The sequence below is a fragment of the Triplophysa rosa genome, linkage group LG5 (assembly GCF_024868665.1).
Source record: "Triplophysa rosa linkage group LG5, Trosa_1v2, whole genome shotgun sequence".
NCBI classification, from domain to species: Eukaryota; Metazoa; Chordata; class Actinopteri; order Cypriniformes; family Nemacheilidae; genus Triplophysa; species Triplophysa rosa.
In genome coordinates this window covers 22,532,829-22,554,746 of record NC_079894.1, presented here as the reverse complement: position 1 = coordinate 22,554,746, position 21,918 = coordinate 22,532,829, and the positions used below count along the sequence as shown (strand labels likewise).

Genomic DNA, 21,918 nt, shown 5'->3' with positions numbered 1-21,918 from the left:
TCAACAGCACCATTTAACTGTCACGCATACACACCCAGTGGCGACCATTAGCGCACATGTTAATCAAGTCTATTTACCTCTGTTCACGTACGATGGCGAGAGGGGAGGAGAGAAATCAGTCAGTCGCCGTTCGTTCGGCGAGGAGATGGCACCATTACAAGAGGAGCGATTATAAGACACTCGGCTACAGATTGAGCGCAGTCACGTTTCGACTGCTTGTCTCTGACTCAGTTCAGCTGGAAACAACCGTCACACTCAGAGCACCAATTATACCAATTAACTCCAATTAGACTGGATCAAAACAACAAACTAACAGGTGATCCGGACAGGACTCGTCACAGTTTATAAAGAAAGCATGGATGGTTCCTTTCGGGACAAAACCACAGTGAGAAAAAGAGAATCTCAGGCAGAAAAAAGGCAACAGGCTGTATAAATATAATAATCTTCCTGTCCCTCCAATGTTTTAATAATGATTGACATTTTACATTACACTTATGCAGCTGGCAGAGCCTTTTAAGCTTAAACCTATTTGTCAACGAAGAAGAAAGCAAAGAAACTTGTTTTGTTTGTTAAATTAAGCTTAGGGATAAACACAACAACTACAAATTTGTTATATTTCTTTAAAAACAAAAATGTAATTTTTGCTTGTCAAGCAAATGTGTAGTTTTAAAGAGTGAGACAAAAATACTGGAGTTTGAAGTACATTTTTAATGTTTCTCAGGAAACAAACCCATGACCTTGACATTTTAGGGCCATGGAAAATCCCTTTGACAGTTAAAGAGAGCAACCTAGAAATCACATGGAAACACCTTAGCCATGAAAATCTGTTTTCATTTTCTGTTTAAATTTTCTGAAGCTAAACTGATAGCGCATGGCACTGAAATGCCAAGGTCATGGGTTGGATTCCTAGGGACATCACCGCACACACTGATCAAATGCACTGAAAATACGTGCCGAGATCCGTAAAAAATACAAAACCTGTTATTTCCAGTCTGAGCCCCAGACTTCTGTCTTTACTCCAAAACGAAAGAGCAAGTCAGTTTCGAAATCCAAAATCAAGCTTCTAATCTACAGAGACCAACCGACTGCAATGTTTTCCACAGAAATGCATGTAAAGATATAGCTGTTGGCAGGTTTTCTTGTGTTTGGCAGCCTTCACAGGCTTCCAACTGACTGCAGCAGACTCTATAGTGTATTCACACATCTACAGTATATAAACCCAAACACAGTCTTTGATCTCTACATGCCTAAAAGACAAGGAAAACACGTTTGTCTACAAAAGAAAAACTGTGGTAATTCAAATGGTAATCAATTCGCCAAAAATATGGTTACTACACTTTTACTATAATAAAACATTGTTAATTTGTGTTCTGTTACTTTAAGCAATCTGGTCTTGAAGAAGAAATATGAAAGGCTATACAATTAGCTTTGCTTTAGCTCGATGGTTTGAGCATGGCGCTAGCAAACTATACAAAATGTATAGTATCTTGTAGGGATGTCCCGAGCCAATCGCACAGATCAGGATCGAGGGCCGATCAAGGCATTATTTACCTGATCGAGATCGGCTATATTTTGCCCGATCATTTCCGTTCACGTTTGCCATCACGAAAGTTTCGTAAAAGAGAGCGCAATCTGTGGCAGCCGTGTTAGGAAAAACAAGAGCAGCGGAACAGACGCTTGTAATGTCTGCGGCGCTAGCATTCCGCTAAGCGTTAGCAACAGAGCTTCGTTCAATAATAACAATTTAATACCAAACCCTCAAAAAAGTGGACGGATTAGAGTGAGTTCGCTCAGCTCTGTGAAGCTGTGATAAAGAACACAGGTTGGCGTCTGATTTCTTACTTCATACAGCGCTCTACCGGAGCTTTACAACAAACTTAATGACACAGATGAGAAGCATATTAACGGCTGTCCGCTAACATTGACTCCCATAATAGGAAAAATTACTTTATCATTTTTTTTGTTCTATTGAACACAAAAGAATACATTATGAAGAATGTAGGACAGCAAACAGTTCTGGGGCACTTTAGACTACCATTGTTTTTTACCTACTATGGTAGTCAATGGGTGTTGAGATCTGTTTGCTTATAAGCATTATTCCAAATATACTTCTCTGTCTTCTCCAAAACAAATAAATTTATACACATTTGGAACAACTCGAAGGTGAGTAAATGATGACAGAATTTTCATTTTTGGGTGAAGTATCCCTTTAATATAACTGGAGTGTGCACCTAGCACAAGGAAAATACATGTATCGGATCGGGACTAGGATCGGCAGATACTCAAAATAAAATGACTTGGATCGAGGGCACAAAAAGTGTGATCGGGAAATCCCTAGTATCATGCAATGTAAGTCGCTTTGGATACACCGTGTCTACACCGGACGCGGCGCGACACATGGTTTGTTCTAATGGGATTGTCGCGCCGCACCGCACCACGTCAGGTGTGGACAAAATTTTTAATTATAATGGGTTCTAATGTGTTCTATTGTCTCTTGTCGCGTCACATCACGCCACGCCGCATCCGGTGTAGACACGGTGTAAATGTTAATGTTATTACATTGACATTACAGTGACAAAGTGACTCTTATATTGAAAACAAGATTAAAAGATTAACGTATTTTGAGAATTAAAAAAAAGATTAAAGTCATAATATTTAATAGTGAATAAAATAATATATATATCATATAAAATAAATAATAAAATAAATATTTAAAGTAAAAAAACAAGAATTAAGTTTTATTTTGAAAATAATTGGTAATTTTACAGTGAATGTGTAATGCATAATGCATAATTTTGATGTTTTTTCTCTAAATATTAAAACTCTAATCTTGTTATTTTATTTTATTTTTAACATGGCATTAATACGTTTGACTTGGGTCAACTAAACAGAACGCCCTAGCAACACCGTAACAACTACCCAGAATACCTTAGCAACTATTCAGCAATACCATCCACACCCTTTAGCCCACTGTCAGATGCCACATAAACAAAACAAAATGAGGTAAAAAATAAAAAAAACTAACAAAACCACGCAAGGTGCAGAAGTCAATCCTAGTCACTGAGAAGAACGTTTCCTAATTTCGAGGATGAACATTTTCTTCCACACACTAAATTAACCACAAGCATTCGCTTTGATCCGAGAGGCGGCTTCAGTAAAACCAGCTAAACTCACGGCGTCACAGTTCTGGGTGCCCTCGTTTCAGGGCTGAATGTCTTAAGGAACAGTGACACACGATCAAGGCTGTTTTTCACACCGGTATCGCTGGCAAAGATGAAAGAGCCAAACCAGACAAGTGCATCCAGGCGAGATCGACGCAAAATTTTAACATACCGACCGCTGTGATGTTTCTCTACCGCTATTCAGAGAAAGCAGAAAATTGAGATGACAGGAGACGTGAACGATGAGGGTAAAGATGGAGAAAGATAGAGGGGCTTCAGAAATGAAAGTACAGCTGAAAGGAATGAATGAAAGGAAAAGACGAGGACACGTATCTTTTAGCGCAGGTCAAACTAGGTGATGTTTTCAATTTTGACTTTGTGCACAGTCCAGCGAGCAGCTCTAAATGGTGAAACCGAACACTCTGCTCTTCATATTCTTCCATCAGGCTATTGAGGCCAAACAACCATTTGGAGTCTTTGTAACATGAATGAACTGGAGAAACTGGCACGGTGAACATAATAAAGAATAGGGATGGTGGTGTGAAATTTGCGTGTAAGGTTGAAAAATAACCGGTCAGAATGTACAAGAACATTTGAAGAAAAATGGACAACTTTAAAAGCACTGGCCAACACAAAGCAATCGCACAACCAGAACAGTAAATGTTGTCATTTAATAAAGCGACAGCTCACCAGCCTGGTTAGTTGTGATGTCAATGGAGACGTGCTGGGCAGGGTACGGACTTTTGTTGGTGACGCCGTTCACAGCCTGGATCTCAAACGTGTAGAGCGTGTGTGCCAGAAGGTTACTGATAAAGACTCTGGTTTCGGTGAGCCCCAGTTGGTGGGGCACAAATTCCACATTGTCATCACAGTGAGAACATGACCGCAAGTCAGCTTGGCATTTCTTACATACGATATTGTAAACCACGTCATCGCGCCCTCCTGTCTCACGCGGGGAATGCCACTCTAGGGTCACCGATGTCTCGTTCACGATGGATATGACGTTCCTTGGCCCAGATGGAACACCTGAAAACAAAACAGGAGAAAGTCAGATGTCAACCAAACTAGAAAATTACACTTCTAATGGAGTGACGCTGATGTCAAAGCAAAGAAGCAAGGCAGAGCTTTTTCGTTCTAAAGAGGTAGGAGGGTAACATTTGTGCTCCTCCAAGCTCTTTAAATTAAAGTGTTGCAATTACAACTCTTGTGATTCCATTTGATTCAATTATACTAGTTTCAACAATTGAATAATAGAAAATTACACATTTTAGCTTCGTTTTGTGAAGTGAAAAACGAATGCCTTCAAAAGGAGACATAACATCGATAAAGCTTACAACAATAAAATACAACATGAGAAAACGTACTTTAAGGTGCGCACTTCTCTTTTATGGATACAAATGGATATCATTTTGCATTTTATATTGCTATCTAACTGTAAATTAAATCCAACTCTCAACTATCTGTCTTTCAATCCCTCCTCTAAAGCCAAATTACCCCAATAACCGTACAGAACATATACATACTATTATTTATATGTTTTCCCCCATTTTAGAATAATATCACCCTCATCAAAACTATGAAAGAACATAAATGTAGTGATTAAAAAATTGAAATAAATCAAATAGTCTATAGACCAATTTGCAAGATGTAAACACTGGTCCAGAGGCACTTCCGGTTTCATTTTTATTTATTTTATTTGAAAATGCTTAATACTTAATTACTGTAAATCTTAAATGTATTCATTTAACATTTCGATGTGGTTAAACAAATTATGTTGGTTCTATTCTGTTCAAACATTTGTGTAGTGTTAAAATTTTTATTTATTTATTTATATTTTATATTTCTATAAAGGTAATTTTTCTCTTATCACCTACAGAACTGAACTGTGTTGTGCCGTAATTCCACAGTGACTTGTAACTATTTATAATAAGCACACAGACTGATGCTCCCAGAGCGCCCGTATGTCAGCCAGCTAGCCAACAACGTGAGTGATTTTTCAACCAAATCCAGAATAAATGATAAAAACATGGTTTTAATAATAAGACTTTATCAGAACCTCCTGTATGCATTCCTACACATTAAGCTGCAGGGAAAAACCATATTGTGTTTCTGATAAAGCAACGACTTCCCCCAGAACATCCGGCCAGGAACTGAGGATTTACAGATCACTGAGAGGTTGTGATGTTACTCAAGACCACATCGAAACCAGAGGAGAGCCAAAAAAAGAAAATGCACTTCCATGCGAACATTTGAGCGACTTCTCATTGAAACATCAAACCTTTAGACTTGAAGTGGGAATTCTGGTGAGGACACATTCCAGCACTTGAAGTAAGAGCTGAATGATTTCACTCAGACTGGGACACAATGAGCTATTGTGCAGGCAAAGCCTTGTGGAATAGATCAGGAGCTACTGGGACCCTAAATAGGGAACGTCGATGACAGAAGTGACCTCGAACTCTGGCAACTGCACTGATTACACACGGGAAGAGAGCTTGAAGTTCACAGACAGCCCCTGACAGCAGGACGGCCTCATGGATGGAGTACTAACACTATTTTTACTATTTTTATCTCCTGACTCTGTTGGATAAAGTAAAATTTTGTAACAACACAACTTAAATCAATATGTATCTCTTTCTATAATCTATCAAAACTATCTTATATCTTAACATCTTTAAAGTAGCAACCCTTTCACAAGAATTTGTAAAAAAAATGTACTCTTGTATTTTGTCAACTATAACTGAGATGCTTTTATGTAGTTTCTATCTATTGTCGACTAATCTGATTTTTCCTTATTACTTGAATCAAATCGTACATTTCAAAACACTTTTTATATAATTTTTTTATCATTTAATGAAAAAAATAATTATATTTTTCTCAACATCAGTCATTTATTACTGACTCATTTACAGAATGTTAATTTGGAGAAAAGCAACGTGAAAGCTAAATAAATGTAAAATTTTATTTCACACATTTGATATACTGTATATATACAGTATATACTGTGTATATATATATATAATATAATATAAATTAATAAGCGATATATCAATGCTGTTTATGAAATATCAAAAATTTGATTTGATTTGAACAGAATTTAGAATATGAGTGTGGAATTGTGATGATCACTGCATTAGCTCAGACATTTAAAGAAATTGTTTTATTAATTTTTTTTAAACATTGTCTTGAAAAGGAAATACAAGTTTTGGCAAAGGTAAAAACAATCACTGTGTGATTCTAAAAAAAACTTGGTGAGGCTGAGATTTCTGCTCTGTTAGCAGAGAGCACTTCATCCAGACATCGAGCTGGTCGCTATCCAAACAGCAGGGCTTTGCTTACACCACACTTAACACCTAAAGCACAGTTTGATTAGGTGCAACCACAGCAAAGATGTCTTCCTCACTTTCTCACAGTCAGATTTAAGAAAGCGAGAGGGAGGAAAGAAGGGAGCGAGAGATGGATGTAGAAAAAGAGAGTAGGAATAGAGGAGGTGGACCATTTCTGGAATTAGGCCAGAAGAAGTATGCGCGTGTGTGTGTGTGTGTGTGTGTGCGTGCGTGTGTGTGTGTGTGTGTGTGTGTGAGAGAGAGAGAGAGAGAGAGAGAGAGAGAGAGAGAGAGAGAGAGAGAGAGAGAGAGAGCAGAATGAGGCCATGAGATACAGCCAGTTCTAACACAATTAGTCGGGTCCCAAAGGAAGCCAAGGCACAGTAAGAGCAAGTTCATTACACACAGCCAAACATCGCTTTTGCTGACAGCTATATGAAGAATTGCATCGACATGCATACCCCCCAGTATGTACAGTATATACTGTTCAGAGAAAACCACAACTTTCCCAAAACCCTGGAGAATCAAAACACAGTGCCCCTGCAGGCTGGAAGGAGAAATGTCAACCTCAGATACGACAATCACAGTTAACTGACTATCTGATGAATGTGGTACACCAAACAAAAAAAAACATTTAACAATAAAGATACAGAGTGCAAAGGGAAGAACAAAACAAAAGAAATGGTAACCTAGGGATGGGATGATGTATCCTGCAATTGAATGAATTGAATGCTCAGTTTCTCAATGAAATACGGTTAAATGCCACCACATCCGAAAGCCAGAGGGCGCTCTCGCAGTGAAACTCCGAATATGGGACACAGAAGAAGTACAATTTACAAACATATGCTGGGTCCCAATTCGCCTATTTATGCTATGCACTAAAAGTACTGTTTTCGTTGTGGAAAAGTATACTGTACATTCTAGTGTGTAGCAAAACAATATCCACGCACTGGGTCATACTAACTGTAAATGGAAGTGGCCATTGTTGCCTAGACACACACATCAAAATACAGCTCTTCTTTCCATTTAAATACGGTATTTATTAATTCACTGACTCATACGTAATGTTAACTCTGTACTTATGTTTATTAATTTAGTGATGCATCAGTTATTTAATTTTATGAATGCAGTGGAGCGCCACTAAACTCCTCCTACTCGCGGTGAGTTGTGGGTAATATTAGCCGTTAGAATGTGCATCAATCTGCACTTCGGATTTCTACCGGAAGTAGACCATCCAGGAATCGTTTGATTACAATTTGGGACATACTAATTCTATTTTTGAATACTATTTAGGACGGATAGTATACGAATTGGGACGCAGCAATAGTTCCAGAAATGCAAATGGTCATATTCTATCGCTGTTCTTCAAACCTTTTCAGGTATTTTATGATAATAAAGTATATTTATAATGATGATGTTTGAAGAGTGTTGCTTTTTCAAATGCACGTTATAAACGACTCAAACTCGTAGTGATTTAGAGCTGAAGCTCACAGAAGAGCGGTGCATAAAACACAGAATCGAAGCCTGTGCGAATTCAGAATCACCTTAGACAGGTATAATTACAATCGCGATATACATCGTCTTAGCCCTATGGTAACCATAAAAAAAGATTCTCCTGTGTTAATGAAGGCTCTCTCTTACTCAAACACACACACACACACACACAGTGTTTATTATGCTCTCTACAAGATTAATACCAAATCCTGAGAGTGACTATCATAGCATCCGAGATGAGGATGACAGAGACACATACACAAAGGAATTGTGACTGAGATGAGCAGACTCATTTTTAAATGGACATTTGAATGATAAAAGAATCGACTGACTGTCAATCTCTTTCAGGAACCTTTGCAAAGGGTCAACAAGACCACTGAGTCTACTTCCTGTGACCATCATGAAAACATTGACAAAATATCACTGAGCATCACAAACGCACATTCTTAAAATGCACATGAGGTCCGTGCTCTCTCATTACACACTGACATGCAAAGACACGCAAAAATGGCTGTTTGATGTAGCATGAAAGCATACTTACTTTCAAGTGAAAAAAAATCAAATGCAACGAAGCTGCAAGAACAGCTCATTCCATACTTCCACACTCATCTGTGTACTGCTAAATGTTTTATCAAAGAAATTCTGCTGCTCTGTGCCAAAAAATTGATTGAGTTTCAAGAAGTCTTTTATTACACCAAAGATGAGAACTTCTGAAATGTACAAGATTGTGCGAGCGTGTGACGGTTTGTGCCGCTGCAGACGGAAGCGGGTGTGAGTGTGTCATGGCGTGTTTGTGTGTGTGTACACAGGATTAAGCTCAAAGCAGAATCACAGAGAGTCAGGCGATGCTGTGAGAGGATTAACCACAGCAAAGCAATTACACTGCTGTACAGTCCTGCTCACTGCATCCGTACACACAACACTGACTTCTGCAGGTCAACCGGGTGTGTGTGCGCAAGAGAGGTTGAAATCCATAAACGTGTTCACCAGGGACCTCTCTAAGTGCAATGGCCTCAGTGCTGTTACATCTAAAATTGTCTGTGTCATATATACCAAAACAACACTTCCATGTCAGAATCACAGAAAACGTTATGGATTTACAAAGTATTAATTATATGACTTACTTTGTAGTTTTCCCAAACTTTTTTTTTCAAATTTAGCCCTACCCCTAAAAATAAACCTAGTGTAGTAACCATTCTCGGTTTATTGAGCATGTTTAAAACCTTAAAATTACTACAAATATCAAAGTAAAAACATTAAATATCACAGTAAAACTTGATTTATTAATGAATGGATTAATGGATTATTTATGAAACATTTTTTCAGAAAGTTTTTCAATTTTAGCTCCACCTTTAAAAAATAAACCATGGTTTAAATATAATAAAAATGTAGTCATCATTTTTATAACCTTATATTTAGTACTACAAATGTTATAACGGATTTATAAAAGTTTTTCCAAAGTTTTTTTATTTCAGATTTAGACCTACCCCTAAAAATAAACCATGGTTGTAATATATAGTGAAAGTGTAGTAATCATTCTCGGTTGATAGACCATTTATAAAACCATAAAATTACTACAAATATCTGAGTAAAAACTATAAATATAACAGTAAAACTTAATGGACTTATTAATGAATGGATTATCATTAATTATTATCATTTATATGATAATACAAATATTTATTATTTTTTTATAACCTTATATTTAGTACTACAAATGTTATAGTAAAACTTACTCGATTTATAAAGGTTTTTCCAAAGTTTTTTCAAATTTAGACCTCGACCGTATAAAAACAAACTATGGTTTTCTTATGGTAAAAAGGTAGTCATTTTTGGTGGATTGATTACCATTTAACCATATTGTCACCATGAATTTATAAGGTTCTATCTGCATTCTGGCCAGTTTTGAGAAATTGAGCTTTCGGGTTTTTGCATTCCATTTGACTTTGTAGGTAGAACATTTTATTTCTAAAAAAAGTCCCAAACTGTACACAATGTAAAGAAGAAAACATCACGGTAAGGGATAATGTGCAGGCAGCCTGTTGTTATCACAGAAATAAGCCCAGACAGTGTGATCTTGCATCACACTGAAGGGTCTTATTTCGCGATAACAGCCTTCTGCTTGTACATTATCCCGCTTATTACACGACTACTGCCACATGAGAAAAAAACTGGACATAAAATGTGAATTTGAAATATTTTATTAGCTCATTTTTACCGAATGCAGACCTTCCACGAGGAAAAGCCGTTTAGTTTCGGTTTTAAAGTAAGAAACGACATTCAAACATCACGAACAGGCAACTTGGTTTAATCATATGTAAATATAATGTCATATATGCTATTAAAAGACATATTTCTAATTCAATTTTGTGTAATATTAAACTGCCCCTCTCAAAATGATTTGCAGCATCCAGGTTACAGGGTTTTATTAGTTTTGAGCGGTTGTTATTTGAAAATCTCATTTTAGGAAGAGCATTACTGGAAACAGTGAATCTCTGGCCACTGTCTGAGTCACAAATCTTATTTATACAAAACCAGATATCTGTTTATTTTTTTTGTTTATGTTTATTTGAAAATAACAACCCTTGGAATGTCGCGACTGGCCAATCAGAATCAAGCATTCCAATGAGCCGTGTAATAAATAATGGTAACAAGTTGTCACAAAATTAATATAGGTGAATAACTCAATTTTTACAAAAATGTCAGACAGAACCTTGTCATTACAAAGTGACCATATATGTACTGCAATGATCATAGTGAAACTATATTAAAACCATGATTAATGTTCAAAAGGGTCAATTGTACTGAGGTAAACTCAGTAAACCTCAGTAAACCCATACATACACGACCAGTTCTCTATATAGCCCTAGACACATTAGTTCCCAATCAAACCCAGACAGGTCCATTTTGGCCCACCAACACCCAGATAACAAGTTGTGCTCTTGCACTGCCAATCGAAACAGCTTTATATACACAGTTGTGCACACAGACCCAAGAACTTGTTGCCACATCGCTCCCGGAGAATTAATCTTGAGAATTCTGCTGTCCGGCTTCCTCCAATTAACCAGAGAGCTGTCAACCGTCAACACTCTCTCTCTTCTTTCTGAGGAAATCATTTCAGTACAGATGCAGGCTCCAGGCGATTCGGCCCGGTCCCAACGTTCCGCTCCGCACAGAGAGAACTGTGAGCCCCCAGAGAGATAGACAGACATGGAGAGATGGGATTACAGTAAGTCAGAGAGTGAGACAGCCTTGTACTCAACCCCCTGAGGAAGCGAAAGAAAGGGACGTCAAGTGCTAGAAACGCAGAGATGGAGTTTTTTCATCACAGAGCTAATGCAGACTCCAGCTTTCCTTGGTCTCTCTCTCTCTCTCTCTCTCTCTCTCTCTCTCTCTCGGCAATCAGTCTCAACTTTAATCAGACATATCTTACAACAGCCATTTCCATTTTTAGTATTATTATTATTATGTTTACGGTGCTATAGCTTTCCAGACATTATGCAATCAGCAGTTCATAAAGAAAAGCTTATTTTGAATGCTTTTCGTACCATGTGAGAGACTAAATGACCAGGTGCCAGCATCAGCGTCCCTTCAGAGCAGGTGTTTGGCTTAATCGCAAATTGCCATCTGTATATGTGCCACTGAACAACATTTTAGACTCTAAATGATGAATGAAATGCTGGAAGGACTTCGCTCAGATCTAGCGTATGTCTCAACAGCTACTACAAAAATATGTAGCCATTTTCAAAGCTCTTGCTATATTGTGAACACAGACAGGCAACATATGAGTTTTTAGGGTAAAGTATGTTACTATATTCACAATATGATACAGCTTCAAGTGCTTTTATGAAGTCTTGAATATTTAATTTAAAAAAAAGATAAAACAAATCTCAGTTACAAAGGTGAGATGCTTGAATTCTGCTTGCAACGCTCTCTTATCTTATTCCCTCTCTTGATACTTCCCGTCCCCCATTAAAAAAAACAAAATGTGGTGTACAAAAATAAGTCTAAAAACAATTACATCTACTCTGCTAAATGCAGCAAGCGGGTGTCCATTATTCATTGTTGTACACAAACCAAAAATAAAACAATGCTAAAAAAGCCAGAGCCGACTTCAGCTTCTCGGCAGAATCAGGTAGAGAACAAGTAAACAAATAATGATGATCCACAAGAAGTTTAAAAGTATGTGAATAAAAAATATTGCTATGTGCATGCATTTTTCCGAAAGGAAATATGCAATAATGCATACATCCCAAAATAATCTCCCTCTGCAGTATTGGATCTGTGATTGAGGAGGTAACAGTGTCCGAGGTGAAAAGAAATGATAGAATTATACAAGAGCACAAGCAGAGACTGAGATTGCTTAGATTCAGCTGTGATCTGTTTGTTCTGCATCTGTTACATCTTCTTCAGAGAAATTCAAATAAAGTGACTGAGACTGTGAATTGTGGGTCAAAATGAGGAGCCGTTTGGAAATGGATCCGATCTGCACTTTCTGCTAAAATGTGTGAGGTTGGAATGCTTAAGAATAAATAGGCACCGTTTAAGGTGTGTGTGTGTCTCAGTGTGAACGGCAATCTTGTAAGCCTTGCAGCCTCTCAGTAATGGCTTCCATTTTACATTCGTATGAAAAAAAACGAAATAAAATCACTGCTAGACTAACCTTTCTCATAAATGAGAATGAATCAAGATACGTGCTATGAGAGAGGAGAGAGATATCTGGAGAGAGAGAGCGAACGAGAGAAATAGAGAGAGATGGAGACCAAGAGAGACAGACAGACAGAAGTTGGGAAAACGTAAGACACGTCAGGTGTCATTTCTGTCAGGTGTTTATTTAGGTTTTTATTGCATTGTTATGTCATAGCAATGTGGAGCAAAGACACAGAGGTTTTTGTATGTACGGACAAAGAGGTAGGGATGTTGCTGCGGGTAACACAAGACTATAAAGCTGCTAAAGTTAAACTTAACTCGCGCTCCGCTGCCAAACAATAACTTCAAGAAATTAAATATTCCGTTTCGTAAAATGCAATCTAAAGTATGCACGGACTGACATTAATGCTATCAAACTGCAAAGCAGCCAATACAACTGCGTCATATGACCGAAAATGCGTCATCGCTTTTAAACCTCTCCGTTTTCCTACAACGCGAAAACAGCATTTTCAAATTGATCCACTTTCGAGTGCGTTTTCAAAAAGCTCAGTTTTCGTTGACAAAAACGCCGTCTCAGTGTGGACGAAAGGCCAAAACAGCAAAAAAGATGCGTTTTTAAACAAAAATGAACTAGTTTAGATAGGGTAAAAAAGAGAGCTTTATGCAAATGAGAAGAGATGCAATGCTGTGACTACCAATAGCAGTGCAAAGAGTATCAACAACCTAAATAATTAAATAAATTTAATATTTTTTAAATATCGTTCATTTACTTTATTGATATATTTTATTTCTTTCATTCTATTATTTTAATAATTATATTGCTAATATAGTGTTTTGAAATTGACTTAAAGCCACAATATGGAATATTTGGTCCGCTAGATGGCGCACTTTCGAAACAACAACAAAAGGCGAAGCTAAATGACGTTATGTAGGAGAGTGGAATTATGGGACATGTTGTTTTCACCATCCAGAGGCGTATGGAGATCGCCCATCATGTTCACGGATGAGGTAATGAATGAATTTTATTGTATGTCACCGTAATGAATTAGCTTGCAAGAAATGTGGAATGTAATGTTACGTTATCCTGCGACTGATATTGGACTTTGTCAATTGATTTGGTAGCGTAATGCTACACAGTTTTACGTGTTCATACAGTCGTCGTTTAAAAAGTAAATTGGAACGAACCCACAACATTTAAAAGTAACGTTATTGGCTACATATTTTTGTGCGACATATACTGTATTTCATAGGGTAACTGCATTCATAACTATTCAAATAATCTGTGCATGAGTATTTCGTGTACAATAAAAAAAATGTGCTTACCTGTCTATTAAAACACATGCGAGAGCAGAGTCTGTGTCGAGTCCAAGTTGGTCGCGAAGCTCTCTCCATTTAGAAAACGCTTTTATTAATATTAAAAAGAATATTAATCCTTGTTTTATTTCTTCGTTTGTCCATAAGCCTGCTTGCCTCATTTGGCCTACGTTTACACTTTTTTGGGTTTCCTTTACTCGCCAAAGAGTAATCGTGTTCCATAATAACAGAACAACAGATGCTGCGTCCAGGATGCTGTATAACCACTTCCACATTTGCATGTTGCCATAGTTTCTATAACCGGAAACTGGTGGTAGTGCGGAGCACCGGATATTAAGTCACTGATATGCGAAAAATACAAGGGAGACAAGGGACGACCATTATTTTAAATAGGAATTTCTCTGGATTTGCACATTCTTGGACACATTTGGGATAATGTAAGTACACAACTGCATGAAATATATCACACTGTGCAAGTGATTTTTGTATATTTCATTAAAAAAATTCTTCCATATTGTGGCTTTAAGATTGAGAGTGACGATTTAAGGCCAAGGGAAACAGAAGATAAATATATCGTCAGTGCTGTCAGTATTATTTATGTAAAAGCTGCAGTAATGATGTGAGGTGTAGCACATCTGAAATGGGAGGGGGGGGTGAGAACATTTCTGCATTGACCTATATAGTGTGATGTATTTCAGATGGAGCGCAATCGGTCTCCAGCGAGTAGGAAAAGGAAGTGCCACTAAATCACCAATCAAAAACATTATATTCTTAAAGTAAGCGTATTTAATCCATTTGTTGTGCCTTCGGTCTTTATTTTACTATTGAAGGATTTTACGGCAAATGAATCTAACAGCGCTGCAGCTGGTAAAAGGATGTGCCCAGTAAAATAGCTTCTGTCTGCCATGACATCCAAACAATCATGTTTTCTTATCACGGCACAAGATTCGCAACACAAGCAACATGCTGCAATTAAATAAGACGGTGTAGAAACAATTGTTCATAAACTAAAAAAGTTCACCCAATAATTGAGTTGTATAACAGAGAGAATACCGAGTAGCTCTGAGCTAGAAGTCTGCTTCACAAATCAACCCCATTTCAGGTAAGATTCGGGTCAGTTTTTCAATTATAATATAATGTTCAGATTTGCACCCAGGGCTATTAATTGATTAAAATCTAATTAATTACAGGATATGATTGATTAATCTAAACTACGCGCGTGTGAAAAGCCCCCAAATGAAAATAATTAATACGATCTTATCAACCCGTTCTCACTCCCAACTAGTCACATATTTACGCTCGGTCAGCGCCCCACGGCGTCACTTTTGAACGTGCAGGGTACCCCTTTGGCGTCGTTTTTTGACGAACAGGGAACTGCGTTGCTGTTTTCTAAATGCTCCAGACCGAGATGCGTGCAATTCTTAGCATTTCATAATTATTTATGGTTTTAATATTTTGTAGCACCTAACCCCATCCTCACCCTAAACCTAACCCTAACCACTTCTCAGCCAGATAAAACACAACACGCGAATAAAAGTACAGTCACAGGTATTTATTGCACAAACTGACCAAAAGCATTACAAAATATAACAAACAGCTCGTTTCGAAGACCTTTTTGCACCAAAGCCGTACGATAACTTTACATGAAGATGCCGTGCGTGTCCGTGAATACATGAAGTCGGCACCCATTCAAAAGATAAACCGGAACAGCTATGCAGTCGGTTGCGGGAGCCAATACCGTTTCACGTTCAAAGCCAACGAAATGACGCGATCGGACACGAGACACGGGAGAGCCAATGGCACCGAAGCTGACGTAACTTCCTCTGGCGGCAATATTTGAACGTCGTTCTTCACTGGATTTGAGATTTACGGCGCACGGTGATCGCTTTTGCATCTGTTCCTCATACAAATCGATCGTTTCGCGTTGGTACCCTTGGAATATCTGTATTTTTGAACGCCATTGTGACTGCTTGTATTATGTGTTTTATATTACGATAAATAACCTGTTACATTACTTGCTCAAACTGTCTGAAAAGTGTCATGTAAACGCAATTGTACTGGCCATTAAACTTAAATTAAACCCCGAAACATCATCATTGAAAATTATATCTAATATACATTATCATAATGACGGTGAAATTCGCGTGCCCTTCACTTCTAAAAACGATGCCAAAGGAGTGCCCTGCGTGTTCAAAAGTGATGCTGAAGGGCGCTGACCGAGCGTAAATATGTGACGAGTCGGGAGAATGTGTTGATCTTATAGTACCAGTTTGGACTTAGTGTCTTAAACAACAAAGTCTATGAGACTTATCAAAGTGCTTCATTAACCATATCATGACCTTCCTGCTTCAGTTATATGCTAAGGATAAAGACAATAATAGCAATATTACAATGATAATGACTCACTGGTGCAGGGTATGTCTGGCTGCTCTCCGTCTGCTCTGTAATAGCCGTTCCTGCAGACGCAGATGGTTGCTGCTTCAGATGTGGACCTGCTGTTGGATGGACACTGAAGACATAAACCTGTCCCCTGGCTGGACTTGAACGTTCCTGGAGGACAAGCTTGAGAGAGAGAGAGAGAGAGAGAGAGAGAGAGAGAGAGAGAGGTTATATTTCTTGTCTTTGCAATTCATAAGAACGGACAGAAATCTTGTATAATGACTGCATGGCGAGTTCTTCCTACCAAGCCAGATTGACTTTCGCACCTTGTTAGAATGAAGTACTGAAAGAAGGAATTCATATAGAACCAACTCTGGCCAATAACAGTGCCATGTTTTGCAAATACTCACTGTGGTATTTTAGTTTCGGAAGGATGCATATGAGGTAACACCTCAAAACAGCCCAAAAATCTTTGCTCGAATGTTCTCTGATCGGTTAAAAGCACAGGCTGTCACCCAGACTCCTTTTTGCTGTGTACAGAGCCGTTAGACACAGGTGTGAATTTTCAGAACACCTCTTTCAGTCATACCTGCAAGGTACTGGGAACATTTTGGGTGTGTTATTAAAAAAGGAAATGAATAAAGGTGCTGTAGAGTGAGCAGATATTTAACCGATGCTTCTGGTTTAGCTTGTACAGAAGCCTGGTGAATACACCAGCACACCACGCTGGGCACCATAACACAACATATGCTGGTGAAACGTCATGCAGGGCTGGGCTGAAATGTACCACGGCAGATAAATGGGAATCAATTCTGCTTGCTTTTCCAGTTTGGTTTTATCTCTTTGAATAAAGAATCGAAGTGATACCCCTTTTATCATTAATTCTGCAGAGATTCTGAACGCTTTCTGCCGTTTCAGCCACACAGCTACAGAGATTAAGACTCAGACCTGCTTGTGTGTGCGTGTGTGTGTGTGTGTGTGTGCGTGCGTGTGTGCGCGTGTGTGTGTGTGCGTGTGTGTGTGTGTGTGTCTTTGATGTGAACTGATGACACACAGAGGGGATGCTGCTGACACAGAGGAGGAACATGAAACAGAGAAAGAGAGAGAGTGAGACAAACAAATATCAATCTAATCTGCTGCTATTATCGTGATAGCTGGCACGGCTCAAGCGACAGACCGGATTTTTGGGATGCATCAGACCTGGATCAACCTGTTCACATTCCCCCCCGTCATTTGCATCCCATCCATATGTAATGCAACACTCATAAATATGCATTATGAGTCATATGAGCTATATGAGAAATGTAAGATATGCGTGTGATGACCGCATTCATCAATTTACATATAAAGATAGATGAACGAAGGAGCGGCGTAAATTAATAAATGCGAGACGGAAGACGTGTTGCGTATGAGCGCATCTCTTTTTCCTTTAATGAGAGAAGACAAGACAATTCATCCCTCGCTCCTGCCGTATGAAGGAGTGTGACCTGCTCGGGGTGTGAAATCAAACCTCTGTTCCCTTAAAAAAAATTAATTAGATGCTCGAAAGCTCATTAAAAGTTTAGAGGGTCGGTCCAGTTTATTAGACAGTTCTTTATTATCTATCCATCTATTCACTGATGGATTTATTAATTTGGTCATTTAATAAATAAGAAGAGGGAAGAGAGGAGACATACCCAGAGGAGAGCGAGATATAAACAAGAGATGATATATACCCAGAGGAAAGAGAGAGATAAAGCAAAGAAAAGGAGGTACAAGTAGAAGAAAGAATACATACATGAAGAAAGATTTAAGCAGGGAAGAAGAGAGGAGAGGACATGTACGCATATGATATATAAGCAGATGAAAGAAGATATAAGGAGAGGAGATATAAACAAAAAAAATGAGAAACAAGTAGAGGACATGAGATAAACACAGATGAGATGAGATACAGTATATGCAGAGGGGGGAACTAGAACAACATTTGGTTTACAGCCCCCCAGCAGACACACACAACATAATATGTTAAGGTGTGGGTGTTTGACAGACAGCTTTTGACCAAGCCCATATGACACTAACACACTGCCTTCAGCCTCCACAGCACACACACGCACACAGAGCATCAGGTCCCAAAACTGCAACACTTCAACGCCTCTCTCATCCCACCCAACATGACATTCTCACAGTTACAAACAAGTGCTGCTCATCACCACGACAACATGTATCAGAGCCATGACCCCTGACCTCTGCGGCCCACTCACCAAAACAGCAGAGAGGTGAACTTCTGTATGCAGATAGTCACAGTAGGATACTGAGGTTTAGTTTGCTACAGTTGGTGGTTCTTGTTTAAAGAGACATGCTGTGGTAAATACAATTCATCTTTTACAAAGTTCATAACAACTACATAAATGTGGTATTTTATTTTGTTAGAACAGGCTTAAATGTTAAAAAAATGGCTATACGTTTGCAAGACAAGACAATTTCACACAAAAATGTACCGTATATACTGTGTATGACAGTTTCAGCGGGCAGAAAAATAACCGTTATGTGGCCCGAACTTAACTTGCGGTAGACCTCCGCAAAAAGATCTTTAACGGTGGAGTAGTTTTAATTTAATACCATTAATAAACAATAAAAAATGAATACAAATTAATATGAATGTAAATAAAGTAAAAAAACAATTGTTATATTATAACCAAACGGAGGCCGGAAGTTAAGGAGATTACCCGCAAAACTGTCATTTTAAATCTTTATGACTTTTCTTCTTCCGCAGAACACAATAGAAGATATTTTGAAGTTGGTAACCGAACAGCACTGGCCCCCATTCAATTCTGTTGTATGAACACACCAATGCAAGTAAATGGGGGCCAGTTAACAACATTCTTCAAAATATCTTCTTCTGTGTTCTGCGAAAGAAAGTCATACAGGTTTGAAATGACAAGAGGATGAGTAAATGATGACAGAATTTTCATTTTTGGGTGAACTATCACTTTAACTTCGGGCCAGGCACGTGTGTCCGATGAAACACTCTATAAATGTGTATAAATTGTAAAGATTTTAATGAATTCATCTGCAAGTCCAAATAAGTCTTGATTCCCTCAGTGATGTTTTGCAATTATCGACATCATGTTGCATACCTGTATGGAAAGAGAACAACTGAGCTTCTTTTACACAATCTGTAGGGTTTAAAATGGAGACGTTCGAGCCCTGAGTTTAATACTGCTTTCGTTTTTTCATTGTGTTTGCTGACAAATCAGCTTTGCAGACTGTCACACGGTGAAGGTGGACCAACTATCTGCTAAAAAACTACCTGGACCTGAAAGAGGCCCCCCCAGGGCGACCATTTAAACACACACGCACACAACCGCTAAGCAGTTGGCTTTAGGCTTCTCTTGTGGTAGTCTCCATCTCTGTAGCTGTAGGCGAGACCTGAGGAGACAGTCATGAGATCAAAGCCAAGGAAGAAAAATTGACCACAGTACACACACCGTCAGCATAAACATACCCAGCACAAGCTTGCGCGCTTACACACGAACACACACGATACACCAACTTTGCACCAACTCGACAAGTTATGCTGAAAGAGATCAAACTAGTTTTACCTGACAAAAATAGCACATCATTGTCATCTCTCATTACAATACAATCTAATATCTGTCAGTGCAGCAGCAGGGCTCTAACACGAACACGCACACACAAAGTTCTGCAAGAAACCAATGTTATGCCTTGAATCAAGTAGGAAAACATGGATTTCAGCACAACTGGCGCAACTCTCACATTGGTCAAGTCACACATGTGCACATACATCTGACCAACAGGAACCGGAATAAGGTTTTTACAAATATTTTCTAACGTTTTGGTTGCCTTATAGAGCACTTTAAAGCATGTTTCCCTCTTCATTCAAACTGACATTGAAATGACAATTCTGCACTGTAAACCCAAATAAGTTGGGAAAACTCAAAAAATTTGAGGTAATCAGTTACATTTTAAGTTTGTTGTACTGTTGTTGACTCCTTTTAATTTTGAACAATTTTAAGTAAGCAAAACTAGTCAGTTTTGAGTTTGTTGTACTGTTGTTGACTCCTTTTAATTTTGAACATTTAGCAAAGTAACTTTTTTTATTTACAGCTAAATAAATGAAAGGTCTTAAGACAACCTAAACAGTTCAGCTGCATCAACAATTAACAAACAGCCTTCACAGAGAGTGATGCAACACGCACGCACGCACGCGACTGCTATTGCACCTCCCACAACCTAAGCATAAGCACCACTCTTCTGAACGATGGTAACCCCAAAAGTCAAAAATACAACAAACTCTTCTAAATATCCAAGATAATTGAACATTCATCATTAACAAGGCTTTTTCCTTTCTAAAAACTCATAAAATAACACTTCATTTCAAAATTTACTTTCCTAATGCAGTCTCACGCAAAGCATGCTGGGAACTGAATTTCATTCTCAACAAATCATCTTGAATTAACTTGTTGAAAATAAGTTAAACTAACTCAAAAGTAAGAATTAGTTACAGGAACTCAAAACATTTAAGTTAGGAATTTTTTTATATAAAATTAAGTTTACACTACTTAAACTGTTTAATTTCTTTGAACATTCGGGTTTACAGTGTGCAGTATTCCCCCAACGCAGCATAAGATATTTTGCAACCCTCTAACTTGCTTATTAAAACCCTCTTTAAAGTCGGCATGAAACGGAAGAAGCCAGACTTTTTTCTGTATCATGACTTATACCCAAGTGAAACGACCTCTGAAATGAGAAAAAAAAGTAGGGCGGAACTTGATTTCATCCACCGACAACTGATTGGATCGTTAAAAGGGAAAGAGATTTGAATGCCAGTTTGCAATTTGTCAGTCATTGCAACCCCGCCCTCGCGCCATTCCTTGTGACCAGAAGTGAAGAGACGTTGTTTCTTTCTTTTGGAGTCGATTCCGATTCCAATTCCTGGTTTGCTTTACTACAGTTTTTTATTTATTATTAAAAAAATACACATTTTTAATGCAATTTTCTAAGCTGTCACTTTTTACATTTATTAATGGTTTATTGTTTTTATAACAAAAACCTTAACCAAATATGTCTATCTTGTCCTGCAATTCCAATGTATCATTAATAATAATCTAATTTACTAGCTGTTTTCAAAAATAAAGCACAGGACAAATGACTATTTTCAAAGTTATTCAGCAGCGTACACTAAAATACGTGAGGAATATAGATAGACAGATCGACAATCAGTAAATTGTATTAAAAATATGCAAGAATACTGTGCATATTAATATTACTGTTAAATGCGAGTAGTGCAGACATGTGTTGAAAAAGTTCTATTCTTAACAGCTTTAAACAGATGTCCAAGTAAATATGTTGTGAGACTGTGCTTTATATACATGTAATTCTCTTCACGCATACTGAGCTCGTCGGTAGAGAGTAAGTGAAGACAGTCAAACGTGCAAAGCAAAAGTGCTTATATGATTTGTTAAATGTGTACATGTAATTATATCTGCATTGTGTGTGCTTTTATGGATGCAGAATGGATGGATGCAGAAATTGTATGTCATTCCACAGCTCTAGACTTCATCCATCATTTTTTTCTGAAGTCTGTACTGTTTTAG

General features: G+C 38.0%; 1 protein-coding gene across 1 annotated transcript in view; it reads right to left on the bottom strand.

The window, feature by feature from the left end:
• The window catches only part of LOC130554486 (ephrin type-B receptor 1-B), a 231,238-nt gene that overhangs the window by 60,002 nt on the left and 149,318 nt on the right, over positions 1-21,918 (bottom strand). Inside the window, exons 4-5 of the mRNA XM_057334187.1 lie at positions 16,349-16,504; positions 3,852-4,187 (exon numbers count right to left, since the gene is read on the bottom strand). Of these exons, the coding sequence (XP_057190170.1) occupies positions 3,852-4,187; positions 16,349-16,504 (492 nt within the window). The remainder of the gene's footprint in view (positions 1-3,851; positions 4,188-16,348; positions 16,505-21,918) is intronic.